The sequence below is a fragment of the Lampetra planeri genome, chromosome 31, assembly GCF_965212315.1.
Source record: "Lampetra planeri chromosome 31, kcLamPlan1.2.h2, whole genome shotgun sequence".
Lineage (NCBI taxonomy): Eukaryota > Metazoa > Chordata > Hyperoartia > Petromyzontiformes > Petromyzontidae > Lampetra > Lampetra planeri.
In genome coordinates, this window is record NC_136137.1 from 3182743 (window position 1) to 3204882 (window position 22140).

A 22140-nucleotide genomic window follows, 5' to 3' on the forward strand; every position below is an offset into this window, starting at 1 on the left:
ACACAACCAGCTTTAGTTTATTTTTTTATCTTTTTAAAGAAAAGGGGAAGAGAAAAAGTGGAACTGCAACAATTTAAAAAGAATGTTGTCTTGCCGGGCCAATGATAAGCGTTTAATGTTGTGTTCCGTGTAACCCGTTGCGCATTTCGGGTTTGACGAGGATGTGAATACGTTGGGCGAGTGGAAATTTCCTCGGAAGAAAGCGGTTCTCCTCTGGAGTGGATGCGGTGAATTGCTCCGACTGGAAAAGCCATAGGGTGAGAGTTATGCAATCCGAGACTGGATTTCCCATTACTTGTTTCCATACCCGGCTCTGTTTACCACCACTTTGTAACGTCTCCCTTAACCCACAAATCTCCAAAATGGGCATCATTTTACGTTGTGCGTTTGTCAATATATGTCCAACTTCTCTCTCGCACCGTACGTAGCCAAAACCGTGCTAATCGTCAACATGTCCAATAGTTTCACCTTCTCAATGTGGCCCGCACCTCAAGGACGCTGCCCGCATGTCATTTAATCACCGCCGAGCGGTGATGCAGTCCAACAGGCAGGGCAGACGGCGCAAAGTCGTGAGGCCTGAACTTGAACTCGACAGGGGCAGCTGACAGCACGGATGACTGTGGGGGGGGGGGGGGGTGCCAGCATAGAGGGGTAGCAGCCACAGGAGGATGAGCAAATCATCGCACTGATCGAAGGGCGACTTGGGTCGCGACTTTTGATCGAGATCTTTGGTAGCGGCGACGACATCTGTAGCGGTGGGAGTCGATTCATTGAAACTGGAACGTTATTAACAAGTATTTGGGTAAATCTTGACTTAAAGCTTTCGTGACTGCAGAAAATCTTATTCTTTGGGTCTTTCGGTAAAGTCACGTAGATAGGTTCAAATAAAATAACAAAAAAATACGACGTTTCGTCATCATTCGTGTCACGTTCCTGATGACGACCGCTTGCGTTGCGATGGAAACGTCGCAGTTTTTTGTTCTTTTATTTGAACCTATTTCCGTGACTTTACCGAAAGACCCAAAGAATACGTATTCGGGTACTTGTAGGGCTTCGTAAACCGTTCTTTGGTTGGTGGGCAAAAAATGGCACGCAACGCAACTACGAGCCTGAAAATGTTGCGTGTAGTCGTCCGCATCTTGCAAAGGTTCTACAAATTTGTTCGTAAGCTGGATGCCACTGTCAAAACTTGGACTCGAGGAGCGAACGAGAGACGGTGAGAAAAAAAATCGAGAAACAATATACAAACGATGTGGCCACAATTTTTTGCCGAACGAATCCCAACAACAACAAAAATGTGCCTGTCACGAAAACACCGCGTGGATTTCTTTCAGCTCCTGCTCTCGGTCAAATTCACAGTTTGCTTCTGTCGAGTTTAAATGCTTGGGACGTGGGTTTACCAGCCGGCCCGTGAGGTGAAAGATAAAGTCGTGTTCGATTACGACACGGGAGAGAGGAGGGCTTCTGCGCGGCTGGTCTCTTCTCTTCTCGTTCTCTGCTCCCTTAACATTCGTGGCGCGTTCGTGAGCGTGGCGGCACATTTGTCCGTTCGTTCTTCCGCAGCGTCTCTCAGCAAAAGGTGTGATGCACCGTAACAAATTAACCCGTAAAAACGAAGTGTTTCACTATAATTCCTTTATATGCGTGGCATCGGTTTTATTTTATTATTCATTTCTGTTTTTCTTGAGTAGGAGTTTCATTTTTATCACATTGGTATTTTAAATTAAATATGAATTTTTTTTTTCCTACAAAGTGGAAAATTTTGGAAATTTTTTTTCACGAAAATAAATTGTCACGCACAACGAGTTTGTGTGCAAAATGTCAGCTCGATTGGATCACGGGAAGTGGGTTAAAAAACGACCGAAAGATTTGCACGGTCGTAAGCGCGCAAGCAAGCAAGAGAACTTAATATAAAGGATTTAAAAAAAGAAACAACACGGAACGAATTTGCACGTTCCCCTACTTCGTAAATGCCAATCGGTGTAGCGGACTCTCTCCCGAAGAGTTGCCTACGTACGGCGCGGAAGAAGTTCCAACATTACAAACGCAATCAATTTCCTTGATTTTCACATTTTGTGTGTTTCGTACATTGTAGGAAAGTTGATGCTAACGAGTGATGGAATGTAAATCGCGTCGTCGCAGTGTCGATTGGCGGAACATGGAAACGTGCCCTGCGTGGCGTGTGGCGTGCGCAGGGGAATTGGGAACACGAGCGCTGATGTCACCGAAGGCAGTGCTCACGAACCACAGCACGGCAGTGAATGAGGTCGCGAGCTTCCTTTTGTGCAGTTTCCAACACACGGGAAGCTTAATTGGGCCACCCCCCCCCCCCCCTGATAATTAATTGGGCTGTCCGTTAATTGCGTTTAACGAATGTTGCCCAAGCTGCGCTTGGCTGACATCCAGCAGCGTGAATGTGGGTGAATCTTAATCGCTCTTAATTGCTGCTCAGCCGTTACCGCACTCACGGTGCAATTATTACGACAATGGCGATAATGATTAACATTTTAAACCCAGTGTGACTGCAGAGCGACAACCAGAGGTCGCAAACGGGTTTTGATTCCTTACCCGTACTCGGCCGCACCAGGGTCGCAAACGGGTACCCGTACCCGGCCGTATCCGTACCCTACCCGTACCCGGCCGGGTACGGGTAGGGAACGGGTATCGGGTACCTGATTGCGACCTCTGGGATGAAGCCATGTTGCAGGCGCGGGTGGGTTGATTCTAGGAACTTGAATTGTGAGAAGAGACAAGACGTTGGCAAATGAGTGACAAACAGTTACACACCAGTGACTCACGGCCTACCCGTACCCGGCCGCACTAGGGTCGCAAACGGGTACCCGTACCCGGCCGGGTACGAGTAGCCGGGTATCGGGTAGGGTACGGGTATCGGGTACCCGGTTGCGACCTCTGGCGACAACGTTTGTCTCGGCTTCAATCTTTCCGTCAATGTGTTCATATTAATAATGCAAATTACCAGCTCTCATGCCACCTGGATTCATATTCTGCTTTAGCTGTGTCTCGCAAGGTTACGTTTTCCACAGTGTGTGAATTAGGGGTGTGATTATGTATCGATTACTATCGATTATTTAGCTCCTGGCACGTGCATCGAAGGAAGACGCGTGTGTAAGAATCTGTAAGAGTCGTACACACAGGTGTATGAAGGTTAAAATGTTTCCTTCACCGCTCCAGTCACTAGAGGCGCTACCATTCACCGAAATAAAGGAATCAATTATTGGGAGAGTCACAAACACTGGGTGACGATTCACAGGATGTTGTTCTACTCATAGTGTACATTACGACGCGAGGTTTGATTCTCGGAACTCAAAAAACCCACAAACATCTCTGTACCAAGGTTCTAATAATAATGATAATATAGTGTCTATTCCAGTTCTCATGTTCCACCACTTCCTGCCCAGTAGAAATGAGTAGTCATTGCGTTTACATGCATCCGGTTCACATGACACGTCGATATTGCACACGGAATGCAGAAGCCGTGTAGTGCGCCTTGTGATGAACAAGAATCGTGCTTGTGATTAATAATGCCGACTGCAAAGGGGAACTATCGTTTTGCCAAAAAAAGTTGTTTCCCTTAAACCAGTGGTTCTTAACTTTTACTGCAGCCTTGCACCCCTTTGGTTCTAAATCTTTAAAATGTATAATGTTAATAAATAAATCCATAGGGTTTGAAACAAAGTAGTTGTCCTTACGTTCCCGTGCTTAATTTGTGTTTCGATGATTTACCTTCGAAAAATAATCTGGCCATGTGTCGCACTCCCAGAAAGGGCATCTGGCATCCCAAGGGGGTGGCGTGCACCCCAGGTTAAGAACCACTGCCTTAACACCCCAACGCGTGGCCTAAAATATTCCACGGGGCGCGCTCGGCGTTTGAACCACTTCGTGCACGGTGACGTGTTCATCGCAATGATTGAGTCTCGTTTGGGGTCAACAGTGCCGACTGTCACGTGTTGTACACGTGGGCATGGGAACATAAACGGCTGGGCAAGCAAACTGCCCTCCCCCCACTCTTCATCTTTTTGGAACGGATGTGCCAGCCACATGCCCTGCTTTCTCAATTTCAAGCCAAGCAGTCTTGAGCCTGTTTGGATTTTTGATGGATGACCACCGGGGTTTGTTGCCACGTGTTGTAGGCGTGTGACTGCGTGGTGGCCACGAGTGAGCAGTGTTGAGTGTCACCCCATCCCCTCGTGCGCGTGGTGGGTTTTCTCCGGGTTCTCCGCTTTCCTCCAACATGAAACCAAACACTCATTCACGGAATTGGCCAAACATCCCAATGCAAGAAGGACCCTTTAAAAAAAAAAACAGGTCCTTGAGACTTAAGTGAGGTTTTCCTGTCAAAATAATTGTTACCATTATTATTGGCTGATCATGTTCATGACACGGACCACCACGGATTCATGCAGTCCCCCCAAAACTTAAATTGTTCTCACATCACCTGACACCAACGCCTGGCTGCCACGGTACCCCTTATAACTCGCCGTGCAGTTCTTTACGATTCCATGAATTGTCGTGGTTCGATTCACGAATTCTGTTTTTTGTTATTTTTATCATCGTGATGAAAACGGCAACTCTGGTGGCTGCGGGGGGTTCATGCGACCCAATTTACAGCGTGTACGTATCGATAAACGAGATCAAACTTCACGCACACGACTTTAATTGATTGAATCAACTGCGTTGTTGCGTGCCCAAAGTTCACGCAGAAATGTCACACTTGCCAAGTCTACCAACTTAAGCTGCCTACCGGTTTACAAAACATAAAACCCACAACAAAATGTCGATGCAATTGTGGCTTTGCAAATCGGTATGCGCCCAAAGGGTTGAAGAATCGATGACCTGCTGAAATCCATAGGAGTGACCTGCGTGCAAGACGAACATTAGTTCTGTATTTCAGAATATTTATACTGAAGGAATCCGATGAGCTATAAAGCTCTTTTGCACAGACATCCAGTCGGGGCGGAAAATAACGTTACAACAACAAACAGTAAAAAAACATGACAGTCGTGCAACGTACAGGAAAGCTAAACAAATCACCCGAACACATGCAAACAAAACTAAACCATCCCCATCCTACCAGGCAAAAAGTCAACTGAGGTAGGAACTTTTTTTTGCAGAAGCAACCTGGCCACAAATGGATAAGCTCAACAACGTAGCCCCAACCTTGTTACTTTTGCAGGAACCTCAACTCCGATGCCCACGTGGTGTGTGATTCAAGGGTAACATTCGCAGTCGTTTTGAAACTATGGCACTGGGATTTCGGACTTGGCATGGAACGATTCTTCCAAAACCCGCCAACCTCACAGTTAGATTAATCTTCACAAATAACAAGGGTTACAATTGAATTCAATAATTCGATGTAGGAACGAGGTTTAACCGTGTCATTCGGATTTTGGTATTTTTTTTCTCTCTCGTTCGTCCAGTTTTGTTCACCCCCAATAGCTTACGTTTGACATTACGATATAATTTGCATATAATTCGCACCTTTTTCAATCTACGACGTGCAGTGTCGGCCATGGTTGTTGTTTTGACCATACTTCACCGTGCCCGTAAGTATGGTGAAGGGGCAGGGAAGGCCGGACCGGTTTAGAGATTTCACCTGCCTCTTGATGTTGCCTGTTGCCAGGAATCGAACTCAACTTTCCTGGACTCTGCGCACAACGCAACTCGGCTCCCCCCTTCCCCCAATTTCATTTTCAGGGCGTTTGATTTACAGCAACACTCAGTGTCGGACTCACGAGGGTTCCTTCTTTGAGTTTTTAGTTTAAGATTATTATTGTTTTAGCCAATTCATAACGAGTGTGTTTATACAGGTGGGTGGGGGGGGGGGGGGGAATTGAGTACCCGGAAACCCCCCCCCCCCCCAAAAAAAAGAAAACGCGAGGGGAGGGGGGGAGATACAATAATCGATTGTAGAGCGTTAAGCGACGCTCACGAATCCAGTTCGACGTTGTAACTAACTGCGACCACGAGAATCTGTTCCGAAAGATGCCCAATCGACGCGTCTTTACGCACGTGCGCGCATGCTGCTAGCGGCATGCGATGAGCCACGGTTTTAGGTGCGGCGCAAATGTCCGTCGCGAAGGGACGCGTGAAAGGAGTTGTCCTTCACGGGGAGAGCTCGATGCCCGAGTCGTCGTGACTGACGGTGGAGGAGAGCGGTGAATGTTGGCATTCGGGGGGGGACTTTTATATCGTGTCAAAGAGCATTGGATTTGGGATTTTCCAGTCGGCGAAGCTGTCGTGAGTTGACGTTGCACACAAGCTTGTGCCTTTTTAATGAGATTTTTTGTTTTCGGCGGGGGCGGGGAAATTTGTACAAAGATTTTTGTGACCGTTTTAAAAAAAAAAACAGCTCAGTAATCAAAAGTATCGTGATGGCACGTGACTAAGTGTTCTGTCATTCTTTATTTCTGTGAATATCGTTTAGAACGTCCAAATGACTTTTATGGGCACAGCTAATGTATAGGTGGTGTGCTAAGCTAACTTAACGTGCAATTTGTCGCAACTTTGTGTCCATAGCAATTTCATAAATACTTTTTTTTCGCCAATTATGAAAATGAATGTTATTACGCAATAATTACAATTTGTAGCCCTTTTTCGATCCACCACCGAATGAAGGCCCTGTCAGTCGTGAGTGTTGTTTGGACCATACGTCACCGCACTGGGCAGTGTGGGGTAGCGAAGGGGTGGTGGGGTTAGTGGGGGTGACCTCGACCGGTCTGGCGATCGCTCACCACTGCTGTTTTATCTCCGGGAAATAAAACACAGCTTTGCAGGGTTCCCTGTGCAATGCACTCATCACTGCGCCACCCCTCCCCCCAAAGTAGTATTATTATTATTTTGTATCGAACATTAAAGGGGAGCTGGCCTGATCACACTGGAGTTGCAATCCAGAGTTCGACGGGTTCGATCTCTTGGCGCGGCAGTCAAAAAAATTGCCACGTTTCTTCATAACCTCGCAACCTCTGTCCGCCCGGCAGCTATAACCGGGCAACACCGCAGGAGGTTGATCAGCAGGACGCGTGTGATGGATTAAAGTGTGGCTACTCCAACCTCTTCCAACACGTCTAGCCAGCTTGGAAAAGTAGGCCAAACTACCCTCGGGGGGGGGGGGGGGAGTACTAAACTTTCCCTCTCGTGGGTGGCCCTTCAATCGCAGGGGCCTGCACCTTAACCTTCATACAACATTACATTTCTAAAGCGGTCAAGATGAACTTTATCGAATGCACGAATCCACAGAAGCCCTCTGGCTCCTATCAGGGCAAGGCGCTGAAGCTTTTGTGTGCGTCAATACGATGCAAAAGAGTTGGAGCTGCGCACAGCATCTGAAACCAGATAAATGTGAGAATACATTGCGTAGCTGTGGGTCACGGTGTAGTGAGCTGAGACTGTTCGTATCAGACACTGGGAACCCATAACGCGACTACAACCACCAATTAGTGAAAAGTTTTCATCGTATTTATTTAAGGGAAGACTTCCACCACTTAATGTTTCCTTAACCTCCCTACACTTCGTTATATTTTATTAAAAAACTGCAGTACGGACAGAGGCAAGTTGTATTTGATAAAATGAAGAAGAAAAACAACCTCCGTAGTTAAACTTTTAAGAAAACGATAAATACAAAAAAAATCAACGGATCTGGTCAGCTTTTTACAGAAACAATGTTTACGTCGCAAACGACGGTAGTGCGGAATGCATCCAGAGTTTTCTCGGCTCATTTTCTTTTTTCCCCATTTGTAAGATTTGGCACTTTCTTGGGTGGTCATTGGTGGAAATTCCACGTGGCTGTAACAGGGGACGAAGCTGTCCATTGGGACAAGCGCGTTGTTCGCGTTGAGGCCACCACATGCCAGGGAGTCGCTGTGTGTGATTGTATAAACAGCTCTACATGTACATTATTAGCCTCATGGGTATTGTGTGTGTGTCGCCACAGATGACATGCATTGCTCATCTTTAATAAAAACTGTGACGGCCAATTCGCAAAGGTGGTTGTATCCGCACTCTACCGAAAACAAGTATGATGTACATATCAAGACGAAATTTTAAATCAATAATAATAAAAAGATCTTTGTAGATTATACGGTTCTTATGTTTGCATGCGTTTTTGCTTTACACGACTTCAACATTGTGGTATGTGTGTGTGTGTGGGCTGTGGGGAGCGGTCTTGTTGCGGTTAGCGCTCCGAACCCGGCGACCCGAGTTCAGTACCCGCTCACGGATAAGACCAGATGATCTGAACCGGTCCTGGGTCCCCCCTAGGTCGACTCAGCCTTTAATGAGTACCTGGTGCAGTGTGTAAACATCAGCATTGGGGAGACAAAGGTGGTCGGGCGTGGTGATGGCCACCCACCCCCTCGTGTACCGTTCCGGCCTTCATAGGTGCTCGCTAACAGCACTTGCCCCAACCGTCAGTTAGAGGCTACCAGGGGGGTCTTTGTCTTTGTACCTCGACGTGTCCTTAGCGTGGCACCAGCATTGTAGTGAGTGCTGCTGTGACTGTGTGCGTGCACGTGTCTCGACATAACAGGTCACGGTTTTATTCTTCTTTATCAACATTTCTCTCGTTCACCTTTTGATTTCGTCATTCTCAAACTTGACAATCGTTCAGCACCTATCCTAGGTATTCGTTTTGTGGTGCCTCGTTGTCCGGTCACGTCCCTTCAACGATTCGTTTTCCTTTGTTGAGCGAACTTGTTGTACGTGACTTTTCTTTTCCGCGTATTTGTATTGAGTTCAACTTTGCAGCCTACTTTGTGAGTCGTAAAGAGAGTTCGGACCCTTCGTTTGCAATCGGTGAAGACTGCCTGCTATGACGAAGCGTGGAGAGATGAATGTTTGGGATTACAGCACATAGAGAGGGACGAAAATAACGCATGGGTTACAGAACAAAGGCAGCTTACAGCAGACATCACCACGATGACTGTTCGTGACAGTGAAGTGGGCTTGGGCAGGAACATCGCTAGACGAGATGAAGGCCCGCGGATGAGACTGGTGCAGGCAGAACGGCAGCCAAAGAGAAATGCGCCCGAGATGATGACGAAGACAAAATGTTGGATCGACGAGAGGAGCAGGAGCGACGTGGATCGTGGAACCGCAGGACCTTGAAGCAAAGTTTCGATAGATCAGGGGGTGATGACGACGACGATGATGATGGTGGTGGTGTTTATGTATGTACACGCGCGATACGTAGTCCATGCGAGTTGTGCACTTGTGACGGGGAAGTTGCCAGTGATGGATGCTCGCAACTCGTGTCGGTGAAGATCCCAGCTTCCGTCCCTTGCCGTGACATCCTCTCCCCGCTTAGGAAGCGCCTACGTCAGCTGCCCGTGTCCGTTCGTGAGGGTGGGAGAGGCTGGAGAGAGCGTGGGAGAGAGTGGGAGACGCGGTGAGAGGCTAGGATGTGCGGGGAGAGGGTGCGAGTTGATGGGGAAAGGGGAGCGCGTTGGAGAATCGCAGTGTGAGCGTTAAAGAGAAAGGGGGGTGAGAGAGAGAGAGGGGGGCAGATTTGTAGAGAATGGGAGAGTCAAATGGAGAGTGTGAGATTGGAGGCGAGTATGAAGGAAGAGCAAATGGAGACGGTGGGAGAGGCACAGAGAGATATGGAGAGAGAGAGAGAGACACACACAGAGATTGGAAGTGGGTGAGAGATAGGGAAAGATAGAGAGTGCGATTATTAGGGGGGAGTCGAGAAGGGATGCGACGGGGAGTTTGTGGAGGAGGCAGAGTAAAGAAGGGGGGGGGGGGGGTGGCAGACATTGGGAGAGGGTGGGAGACAGGGACACAGATGGAGAGCGTGGAAAAATGAGAGAGAGTTTGGAAAGGAAGACGAAAGGGAGACGCGCAGACGGAGAGATGCAGATGGGAGGACGTTGAGACAGCGATGGGGGAGAATAACATCAGGAGGGATCAAAGTGGCTCCGAAAGTAGCAAGGATGTAGGCAGGGAGGGGAAGAGGAGGGGAGAAGGGGCAGGGAGAGCGGCTGATGAAAAGGGAGGAGGGAGCCGATCTTGGGGACGGGGGGCGGGGGGGTCTGGGAATCGAGCACGAGAGTGGGTTGAGGTTGTGGGGTGGAGCGGTGCTGGTGGGGGTGGAGTGGGGGGTGGAGTAGGGTGGGGGGGGGCACCGAGGAGCCCCTAACGCAGCCGGGCGGATAGAGGCAGTGTCTGTGGAGTCGGCGAGCAGAGAGCAGCAGCAGGGAGTCGCAGCCGCCTCGGGTGTTAGAGGGGGAACCTCTCTGCTACTCTGCACACCGATAGCTCCCAGGTGCATCATCATCAGCAGCAGCAGCTACGATGAGACCTCTCGCTTGGGTCGCTGTGTTTCTGTGCGCGCTCCTCGCAAGAATAGTGAGTGCTGGTAAGTGCCCGGTTCGTCTTATCTCAGGAATTCCCCAATCTCCGCATTCGGTGCTACGGAATAAGAATTCGCGTTTAGTCCTCTTCGGATATAATGTTAAATTGACAGACGTGCGAATAACGTTAACCTTTCGCGTGGCTTTATTTGACAGCTCTAGTAGTTGAATGCTGCGTGGTCGATGATCCCTGTTCGCCGGGGTGTCTCGGCTAACGGAGTGGACCGCGTGAGAAGGCTGCTGGCGTTTTACACTCCACGCCATTCAGTGCCCCCTGGCCAACAAGTTTGATGCGCGGTGCACTCTGCTTCGTGAACAATTATCCTCATTGATGTTACTTCTATTCTGGTAAACTTTCAGTTGGTTCATACTCTTAGTTCTTTCGGTAAAGTCACGTAGGTAAAAAATGAAATAAAAAATAATAAAAATAAAACAATGAAAATCACGACGTTTCGGAGGCAACAACAAAGGTTAGATTTTCATTGTTTTATTTTTATTAATTTTTATTTAATTTTTTACCTACGTGACTTTACCGAAAGAACTAAGAGTATGAATCCTTGCAGTCACGAAAGCTTCAAATCTAGAATTTTCAGTTGGTTGGCTGTCGTGGTCTTTGATGTGAGTAATTCGTTCAGCATGATTCAATAACTGATCGATTTCGCCAGGACTAACAGATCTGTAGGATTATCAGAGAAGGCTTACACAAAGGCACATCTTATGGACTCGCTGTGTATGTGTATAACGGTGCAGAAAAAAAATCAGGATACACAGAAATAAGGGTCCTTAACAATTATAATTTACAGCCCTTTGTCAATCAACTGCTGGATGAAGGCTTCCCCAAGCCGTGTCAGTCATTCGGGTTGTTCGACCATACTTCACCACGCTGCTCAGTGTAAAAGCCGGGTTAAAGGGGTACCCTCCCAGGGCTGCTTCAGATATCGCTCGCCACTGATGTTAACCATGCCTGGGAATCTCAGGTAGCAGGGTTTGTAGCGCAGTGCGCTCACCGCTATACCGCCACTCGACCTCTTCCTCCGTGTTAAACAGCTTGCGTATATCACATGGTTGCATATGACAATTATTATTACATGAACCATGCTGTTTATCCATAATAGAGGTATTTTGGGTTAGATCGCTGTTTATATTCTAGAGAAAGCTTCACTGAGTCTCAAGACTCTTTTTCACGAGAGGGTCCAACATCCAACGGGTGTTCGGCGTGTGCGAGAAGACCAGAGAGCTCCAAATGCATACGAGGAGGTAACAATGTGAAGCTCCGCACAGATGGATTTCATAATCCATTGCTGCATTGCCATCCCCTGGTCACCTTGCAGTCTAAGCTAGAACAACCACTTGGTACAACACCCTGGTGTTCTAGCCAGCCAGGCTACCACCCAAGTACGTAACCAGGATCGAACCTGCTTAGCCTCTCCAGCCCTGACTAGAGCGGATTTATCGACGGGACCTGTTTTTGCCAGTATCCAACAGGTCCCATCGATATCACTGCTCGACCCGAGCTATCAGTGTTGTGATGCTTGCATTGCCCTTGTACTGGTCCTCTTTTGGCGTCTTCTGGTCTAACACTGGTAGTGAGACAATGCCATGAAGAAGGTCGTCTCTGGTGTAGATCAATCAGTTTTAAAGACAACGAATGCATTATTATCGGAGCATGTTTGTGTCCGTGTTTTGCCACAAGTGCGTGTGGTTAATGCAGACTTGATACCTTGCGAAAAGTATCCATTTGGTGCTTGAACATCTGAACACTTCCTGCTTAACCTATTCTTATTTTAACATCACCAAGATCTGATTTTGTTCGTAAGCCGTAGTCCTCGTAGTGAGCACCGTGTGGTGTCTGATACAGCAAAGTGAGATTCTCATACCGCACCTCCGATTAGCGCCGTTGGCTACGTACGGTGCGAACGAAAGTTTCACATACATTCTTGATTTGAAGCTTTCGTGACTGCAGGAATCCATACTCTTTGCTTCTTTCGGTAAAGTCACGTAGGTATAAACGTTGAATATACATAGGACGTGCACACGTCTGAGTGCGTTGTGTTGGCAAGAGCGAATGCAGTTTGGCGAGGATCTGTTTTAGCAATTGAAGTTCCATGTCTGCGGTGGTTTCTTCTGAACCACTTCCACCGCAGATGCCTTTCCTCCAATAAAACCGGGCAGAGTTGGCAGCCCGAGAGAGAACGGGTCTGTTACCGCGCGGAGCCAGATTCGTTATTAATCGCTTTGTCATTGTGCCTTTTTTTTTATTTAACCCGGCGAGAGGCAAATTGATGTTCAGTCTTGAGGTGGCCAGACCGGGCAGGGTTTAGGTGCTTTGAGCTACTACGGTTTCGGCCGTACGCGATGACAAAATGTCTCCGGGTATAGCGAGTCGATGGGTTCAGTTTGGTATCTAATGGCCGCACAGAAAAAAGCGTCATGAAAATAGTTATAATTTTTGTATTACAGTATTCGAGCTCTGAGAATTTGAAGAAGATTAAGTTTCAAATGTAAACGTTGACTGATGTTGAATGTCTCTGTCGCAGGGAATTATGGCATAGTGCCCTATGATGTGTGGATACAAATCTCAGAAGTGGTTCCATGATTTTTCCTTCCGCGGGATGTTTTGTAATGCGGGTTGTGATGCACTCCTCTGCTACAGTTCCGCACTTGCGTCTCATGGCGTGATGCGGATAGGATTGGGAAACATGAACAGAAATGAAACAACACGAAATGCAATTCCGACTTGGCTTTGGCTCTTTTTGATTATGTAGAGAATGTAAATATTTGAACGCGAAATGACAGCAAGCAGCCTCTTATTTCACAAGACCTTTCAAGCACAGCAAGGAGATCGAAGTCGTCGTGGTTTGAACTTTCCCCACCGTTGCCTTCCCCGCCATGAGTGGATGGGAAGTTGGCTGAGTGAGTCGGTGGGTGGGTGGATGAGTGAGTGAGTAAGTGGGCGAGTGAGTGGGTGGGTGAGTGGGTTGGTGGGTGGGTGAGTCGGTGGGTGGGTGGATGAGTGGGTGGGTTGATGAGTGGGTGGGTTGGTGGATGAGTGGGTGGGTGAGTGGATGAGTGGGTGAGTGGATGAGTCAGTGGGTAAGTGGGTGGGTGAGTGGGCGGGTGAGTGGATGAGTCAGTGGGTGAGTGGATGAGTTAGTGGGTGAGTGGGTAGTGGGTGAGTGTGTGGATGGGTGAGTGGGTGGGTGGGTGAGTGGGTGGGAAGGCGGGTGAGTGAGTGGGTAGGCGGGTGAATGGGTGGGTAAACGGGTGGGTAGGTGGGTGAGTAAGTGTTTGCATGAGTGAGTGGGTGAGTGAGTGGGTGGGTGAGTGGTTGAGATGCAGTGGATATGGAACCTATCGAAGTGAGGAGGGGGGTGCAGGAATGGCGTGGGCAGTATTGTACACAGCTCTCTCGCTACACCCCTCGAGGGTTCTGTTCCCCCTTAAGCTCAGAGCGACGCTGGGGATATCTCACACTGCCGACGATGATGACTTCCATCTCCGTGCTAATGTTGAAACATACGTACGTTTCAGCTTATTGTCACGAGTTGTTCATATTCCTAGCTACCCTATACGTATTTAAGAAATATATCTGAGTTTGTATTTTTAGGGTGAGACACACACTCCACTTGTAAAAGTCATAAGAGTTTAGCATCCCGCTTGTCAGACAATGGCCGGCAGAATTGATGCTTCGCGAAACATCCTTCAAAGTGGATTTGTTATGATCGACACTTTCCCATATTCGCTGCAACGCGACTGCTTGCCACGCGACGGTCAAACCCATATTTGTAATTTTCAGAGCCTGAAATGTAGCAAAAAAAAACATAGTACGAAACCAAATTTACTATTAGGTGCGTGTGTTCTTGCGTGCGGTCTTTAGCGACTGTGCTGAGGACCGTTTCACTGGCTGCACTTGAGAACCCCGCTTTAGGCAAAGACACCACCTTGCTTCGAACCCATGAGCGCATCGGGTGCCGTACCGATGTCCTGAGCCCCGTGAACCACGCGGCCACCACCTCCCGTGTCATTGTCTCGTGGTTGTTTTGAGCGTTTAGATTTTGAGATTTGAAAATTTGTAAGTGGCTTTTCGAGCTTCCACACGTGCTCTGTGATTCAGTGGCAGCTTTTTTTTTTACCAGATCTCTGCAAATTGTATAGCGCTCACTTGGATCAAAAGTCATTTCACAGATCTCAGTTAATTTTATTGGCAGTTGCTTCATTTAACAGAACTCCGGAACGGCACATTGCACTCTCCTTAATTATTAGACATCCATGAAAATTAATGGTGTATAGAACATCAGTGAAAGTGATTAGATTACACTATTTAAAAAATGTATATTATGATTACAATTGTGACTTAATTAAGATTTTTTTCATCGACATATCTCGATGAAAGTTAATGGAGAAAGGCCAAACCATGTCAATCACAGCACGTGTGTCCGTGCATGTATTTCTACATGTGTGTTTGTTTGTGCATGTGTGTATGTATGATTGTGTGCGTGCATCTGTTTACGTGCACATGTTCGCGTGTGTGCATGGTTATGCTTGTGTGTGTGGCCGTGGGGAGCGGTAGAGGAATGGTTAACGCGCTGCGCTAACAACCCAGCGAACCGAACTCGATTACCGCTCAGGACCAACACCGTGACGATTATCTACATGGATCCTGGGCCTCCTCTAGGTCAACTCAGCCTCAAATGAGTACCTGGTGTGGTGTAATAAACATCGCCAGTGGTGCTGGCCACTCATCGCCTCGTGTGCTGTGCCGGCCTTCGTAGGTGCTCGCTAACAGCTCTTGCCCCAACAGTCTGTTAAGGCTATACCGGGGTCTTTGTCTTTGTGCGTGAATGTTCGTGTGCTGGTGTGTGTTCACGTGTGTGTGCATCAATTACAATCTCAGTGACCTGGGTTTGATTCCTATCCAAAAGCAACAACGATTATTTGAACCGGTCTTGGGCCTCCCCTAGGTCGACTCAGCATCAAATAAGTACCTGGTTCGGTGTGTAAAAACATCGCCACTCGGGTGACAAAGGCGGCCGGGCGTGGTGCTGGCCACCCACCCCCTCGTGTGCCGTTCTGACCTTCATAGGTGCTGCTCGCTAACAGCACTTGCCCCAGCAGTCTGTCAAGGCTATACGGGGGATCTTTGTCGTCTTTGTTTTGGCCGACTCTGGGATGCTGTGTGATTGTGTCTGTGTTGGTAAATGTCCCCCTGTATAGAACGATGCTTCATACATCCTGCCGCACAGTGCGTTTCAGTTTCGATATTTTACTCAACATTAACACATTTCTAGATTTGAAGTTTTCATGACTGCAATGATCCATCCTCTTTGGTTCTTTCGGTAAAGTCACGTAAGTGAAAATAAAAATAATAATAATAAATTTTAAAATTAAAATAACTAAATTAAATAACCAAGACAATTTGACGTTTTACTGTGATTGGCGCACGGTCACTGTGACCAGTTTATAAGATATTCGATGTTTCGTCTGCGTTATTTGATGTAAATAGTTGTTCCTGTTGGCGTCTATAGATGCTTATCGTATTAAGACGCTAAGTGTACATTATTATTGTTATCTTGTGTATTATGGTGTGGGGAGCGGTATTGTTGTGGTTCGTGCACGACACTACGAACCCGGCGACCTGAGTTCGATTGTTGCTCGCAGCCAACATCGGTGGCGAATATTTGGACCGGTCCAGGCCTCCCCTAGATCGACTCAGCCTTTAAACGAGTACCTGGTGCGGTGCGTAATCATCAGCATTGGGGAGACAAAGGTTGTCGAAAGTGGTGCTGGCCACCCACCCCCTCGTGTGCCGTGTCGGCCTTCATAGGTGCTCGCTAACAGCACTTGCCCCAGCAGTCTGTTGGCGGTGACATGGCCCAGCGGTCACACATTCATCGCTTGTTGTCGAGGTTCGTGGTTTGCATCCAGCGGCCGTCCTGGTTAATACTGCGGATTACCATTTTTTAAAATTAATACTGTGCTGTGGAAACTAAAATTGCTTTCTGTGTTTAGTTTGTTGTCCTTCCCAGGCACCTCCGATTAGCACGGTTGGCTACGTACGATGCGAAAGAAGTTCAACACACACACACATAAAAAAATCCCGTGACGCCATTCGCAAAAGTATGGCGATTAAGTGCCGGCAACACGCGGTACAAATTTGCCGAAATTGACAAATGACATCGCGAATTACTCAATTTAAATCGACGAGCAACATCTCCCCCGACGGTGGCAAACTTGGACAGCACCCTCCTGAAAAGAGCCAAGAGACTGGGTGATGCTTTCCTGGGTGAAAAAGCCTAACATCTTTTTTGTTTGATTGAATGCTTTACGGAGGGGCGTGGGGGGAATGTTTGTCTTCGTGTGCGTGTGCAGAGGGGGGCAGCGACTGCGGCGGGGTTGTGGTGGTGAGCTTGCCGGGGTATCTGACCTCGCCCGGCTATCCCGACGATTACCCCCCGCACCAGACATGCTCCTGGCAGCTACGCGCCCCCAGCCCCGAGCAGAAGCTGCTCATTAACTTCAACCCGCACTTCGACATGGAGAAGAACAACTGTCGGTACGGCGACGCGCGGCGACGACATGGGCCGTGGTGAATGTGGGTTCGGGTAAATTCAGGGTCAATGTCACTCGGGGGGTTAAGGTTAAGTGCACGTCAAAAGGCGACTCTCTCAAATCGGGGTTAATTCAGTTCACCGTCACTGTAGTTGACGGGTGATGCGGGTTTTGGTCATTCTGCTTTCGAGCGAACACGGTCCATGATTGTGGATTTGGAATAATTTCAGGTCGTGACGATTCTGTTTTGCGTTAACGTAGGTCGTGGTCACTGATTTAGGATGGAATCATTGCAACGCTCCATTGTACTTGGAATTAAGTCACGGGTCAAGGTGACACAGTTTGCAGCCTTATCTACGTGGCACCATCGGGCCGTGCTCAGACAGCTGTGTTTAACCTTGGGTGGTTGTACCGCAACACAGCGAGGAAACGCCGTTAGAGGCTCACACAGAGAACGGTGCCCCCCTGCGAGACATCCTCGCGGTCTTGCCATTGACACTTTATAAACATTCCTGCCTTTATTCTATACGTGTGTGTGCGTGGGCGGGTGCGCGTGGGTGTGTTCGGGCACACTAGGAGGTCAAACATAAAGTGGAGGGGAAGTGTGGTGGTGGGGAGGGACACGGTTAGGGTGTGGATGTCAGGGGAGGAATTGACGAGATAGTAGTTTTTAATTGTTTTGTTTCTTTTTCATGTATTTTTTGTATATAGAGAGCAGCCAACAGGGAAGAGAAAAATACACAATGGTGTGAATTTTCACAAAAATGCTTTTGAAATGCCTCACCACAAAAAAACAAACCACGAAGATGCCGTTTAACTTCAACCGGATAGACGGCGCTCCGGATTTTAGCGACTCTGGTGGCGAGTGTGATTATGGTGATTGCGTGATGATGGTGATTGCGTGAAGATGGTGATTGCAATGATAACGATGGTGGTTAAGACCACTCTTGGACAATGGTGATGACAATGACCACTCTGATAATGATTCTTAGTGCGGTAGTAATAATACAAGCAAAAGGGGGCACAATCCGTCCTCCCATCATGCCTACCATGCCACGTGACATCACCGCCCTGCTTGTGTAGTGCAACCCAGCCGAGTGACCGTTTGCGCGTGCCACAGATTCGACTACGTGCAGGTGTGGAACGATGGCGATGAGAAGTCCGGCGACGACTCGGGCAAGTTCTGTGGCACCGTGGCTCCGGCACCCATCCTGTCCAGAGGCCCGACGCTGCACGTCAAATTCGTGTCCGACTACACCACCCAGGGGGCTGGCTTCTCGCTCCGATACGAGCTCTACAAACCGGGTGAGCCTCACCTGGCCCCCCGGTGAAACATCTCAGGCGATATCCGACTGCGGCGTAGGAGTTCGCGGTTGTGCTGGAGAGCTTTCTTTCTCTCTCTCTCTTTCTCTCGCGCGCGCGAGCGAGCGAGCGTGTTCTAGGGTTCATACTCACGTAGGTAAAAAATAAATACGTGAAAAACTTAATTATTTCTCTTTTACCTACGTGACTTTACCGAAAAAACCAAAGAGTATAAATCCTTGCAGTCACGAAAACTTCAAATCTAGGGTTGTTTCCGAGTGCTGTCAGGCACGACGATGTCCGACGGTACAACTGTGTGGGCTGCCACCTGTTCCGAGGTGTCCGGCAAAGTAGGCCAACTACCCTCTGTAGCAGTGTTCTGCACTAATTTTCAGAGTTGGGTGGGAGGGGGTGTCAGGGACACTTTTGCCGATAAGACATCACGAGTGTGAGGGCCGCCACACGTTTGAAACCACTGGGGTTTGGCAGCAGCGCGGTAGTGGGGGTGTTGTCACGTGTTGTGTTTTGTCGGAGGGCCGCACGTCAAGGGGCCGCACTAACACCAGAGGCCGCCAGTGGGCCGCGGGCCTTGCTATGAAGAGCTCCTTCTGGCAGAGGGCACTTGTGCCAGCAGTGGTGCGAGCAAACACGTTGCAGGGCTGCGCCTTTACCTTTATATATATAAAAAAAATCTGTTCGAAGCAGTGAAAAATGTTGCATAAAAGCACAGCCACTGTATCCTATTGCGTAGAGCAGTGTGTGCGAGCTTATATGTATATTTCGATTGTGATGGTGCAGAATACGTTTGGGGCCATACATTATGCACGGCGTTTGTCATTTGGGATTGCACATGGCGATCACCGCCCCCGACAGGCAGACGAATGATCATCGTTTAGATCAGCTACCACTGAGAGTCCCATCTCCGATGTGTTGTGAGACGCCGCTGCCTAGAGGAGGAGCACTGAATCAAAAACGAAACATCTCAGCACGTGCGGCAGTAACACCGCGGCCTTAAAATGAAAACTATATAATGGGCGATGTTTCGGGCAATTAACCTTTTTCATAGTGTCTAGGGAAAGAGAGGTAAAGTTGATAAGAGTTGGAGACAACATTTTATATTTTGTGTTATATATACCATGGAGCCTCGTAAGACTTAAATAGCAAAACATTTTTTCGAGTTAACAGTTTTGGCGTAATCCACTTAGCATTGCATTCCTGGGGTTGAAATCTCATTTCAATAGAATTGTAATTGGCACGGTGCACCTGGTGATGGCGGTCCCCTGGGATTCGTTCTCATGCATTTCACAATCGGGTCAATCAGAATAATCCACTTGGTGATGCATTCCTGTGTCTCAGTTCTCATTCACGGTACCACTGAGTAATTTTGTTGACGTCAAAACAATTCTCGCCGTCATCGTCGTCATCTTTGATCGTCAAGGCGCAGACTGCTCACAACTCACCGTCGTCGTTATTTTAAATATTTAATTATAAAAAAAAATTTTATGTGAGTTTAACACGAAGGCGTTTGCGACCAATATCATCCAAAATACATTTTAGATCGCGTAAATATATTATCTTTACCATGGAGCCTCATACAGTTTTTTGGGGGTTAGATCGAGTAAATATAATTACGTGTAAATATAAATGGATATTTTTTATGTTACCAGGTAAGGCTCGCTGAGCTACCTATCTCTTTCTCAGAAGCGACCTGGCCACAAATGATAGCTCAACAAAGTGGCTTATCATCACGTGGTAATGTATAGCAGCCGAATACTCTAAACGCACGATGTTCACTCTAAATGTGGAGGGAAAAACCGAAGTTACCCCGGAGAAAAATCCACGCGACCACGGAGAGAGACACGCAGAATGCAAATTTACAGCAGGCGTCAGGCTCGGCATCGACGCCGCGGCCTCCTGTACACCAGGCGAGGTAGTTAACATCTCCTAGCCACGGTGATGACGGTCATAGAAACACGCAAACTGCAAATTTACAGCAGCAGGCGTCAGGCTCGGCATCGACACCGCGGCCTCCTGTACACCAGGCGAGGTAGTTAACATCTCCTAGCCACGGTGATGACGGTCATAGAAACACGCAAACTGCAAATTTACAGCAGCAGGCGTCAGGCTCGGCATCGACGCCGCGGCCTCCTGTACACCAGGCGAGGTAGTTAACATCTCCTAGCCACGGTGATGACGGTCATAGAAACACGCAAACTGCAAATTTACAGCAGCAGGCGTCAGGCTCGGCATCGACACCGCGGCCTCCTGTACACCAGGCGAGGTAGTTAACATCTCCTAGCCACGGTGATGACGGTCATAGAAACACGCAAACTGCAAATTTACAGCAGCAGGCGTCAGGCTCGGCATCGACGCCGCGGCCTCCTGTACACCAGGCGAGGTAGTTAACATCTCCTCGCCCCGTCATCTGTGACCGTCGCGCGACTCTTGTGTGGGTTGTCAAGGCGTGGACTGCTCGAGGAACTTCACGGCACCGAGCGGCCGCATCGTGTCCCCCGGGCACCCCCTGGGCTACCCGCCGAACGCGGCGTGCGTGTTCGTCGTCGCGCCGCCCCCGCCGCACGCCTACATCCTCCTTACCTTCCGCACCTTCCACCTGGAGGCCGACCCGGACGACGGCTCGGCCAGCGAGGGCTCGGCCTGCAAGTACGACCACGTCGAGGTGTGGGACGGGCTGCCCACGGGTACGTGCATCGTCAAGCCCGGGGCCCGTGTGTGGTGAGGCGTGGTGCGGTGTGCGGTTACGGGGAGCGGTGGTGCAGCAGTTAGCACGCTAAGCTGCGCTACGAACCCGGAGACCCGGCCAACACGGGTGACGATCATCTGAACCGGTACCTAGGCCTCCCCTAGGTCGACTCAGCCTCAAATGAGTACCTGGTGCGGTGTGTCAAAATAATCGCCGGGCGTGGTGCTGGCCACCCGACCCCCTTCGTGTACTGTGCCGGTCTTCATAGGTGCTCGCTACCAGCACTCGCCCCAACAGTTTGTTGAGGCGATACGGGTGATCTTTGTCGTGGTGTGTGTGACAATGTGTGTCGTGTGTATTGTGCAGTGTACGCTGTTGCGTGTGATAGTAAACCATGAAAGCTGTGGATCTTACAGAAAAAGTGGTCCTACACGTTTTGTACAGTTTGCTCAATACTCTGATTTGTAAATAACACCCAAAATACGAATTTAGTGTATATCATCAGAGGGGCACCCAGGAGATGGGGTTACGAAGGTAACTACCCCCCGCCCCCTCCGACATGTTTGAGATTTTAATGAATGTCAATTGCAAATAAACAAGGTAATCAAAACAGAAATGAATATAATAATTCCCCCCCCTCCAAATTGTTTCAGTTGGGTGTGGCACAATTATATAAATATAATCAACAGTTGTGAAACTGTAAAACGATGGGGTTATGCATACTCTTTGGTTCTTTCGGTAAAGTCACGTAGGTATAAAATAAAATTAAATACGTGACTTTACCGAAAGAACCAAAGAGTATGGATTCCTGCAGTCACGAAAGCTTCAAATCAAGATTGATGGGGTTATGAATGGGTTCTTCACAGTTCGTCAATCAACGGGCCGCGTGTGACGGTACTCGCACCTCTACGAAGACGACTGACCGGCGTGGAAGAGTAGGCCAAATTACCCTCTAGAGGGGGGGCTCTCGATATCGCCCCTCTTATGAAGGCCCCTTCCGTCAGCTGTGGCGTGAGCAAGCGATCACACAGCTGTACTTTTATACTTTAACACAGGGCCGGATTAAGATGTTGTAGGCCCCTGGGCTAGAGGAACTGTGAGACCCCAGCAACATTTTCAAAAGGAAAACAAAGTTAAATAAAAATTATTTTTACAAGGCTAACAACAAATACAATTCAGCATTCACAAATGAAACAACTTTTCACTTCAATCTCT

General features: G+C 48.4%; 1 protein-coding gene across 1 annotated transcript in view; it reads left to right on the plus strand.

Annotated features, from left to right (window-relative positions):
* Window positions 1-10194: 10194 nt before the first annotated feature.
* The window catches only part of LOC144729099 (neuropilin-2-like), a 32581-nt gene continuing 20635 nt past the window's right edge, over window positions 10195-22140 (plus strand). Inside the window, exons 1-4 of the mRNA XM_078609014.1 lie at window positions 10195-10375; window positions 16740-16923; window positions 18040-18224; window positions 20684-20923. Coding sequence (XP_078465140.1) covers window positions 10312-10375; window positions 16740-16923; window positions 18040-18224; window positions 20684-20923 — 673 coding nt within the window. The 5' untranslated portion in view covers window positions 10195-10311. The remainder of the gene's footprint in view (window positions 10376-16739; window positions 16924-18039; window positions 18225-20683; window positions 20924-22140) is intronic.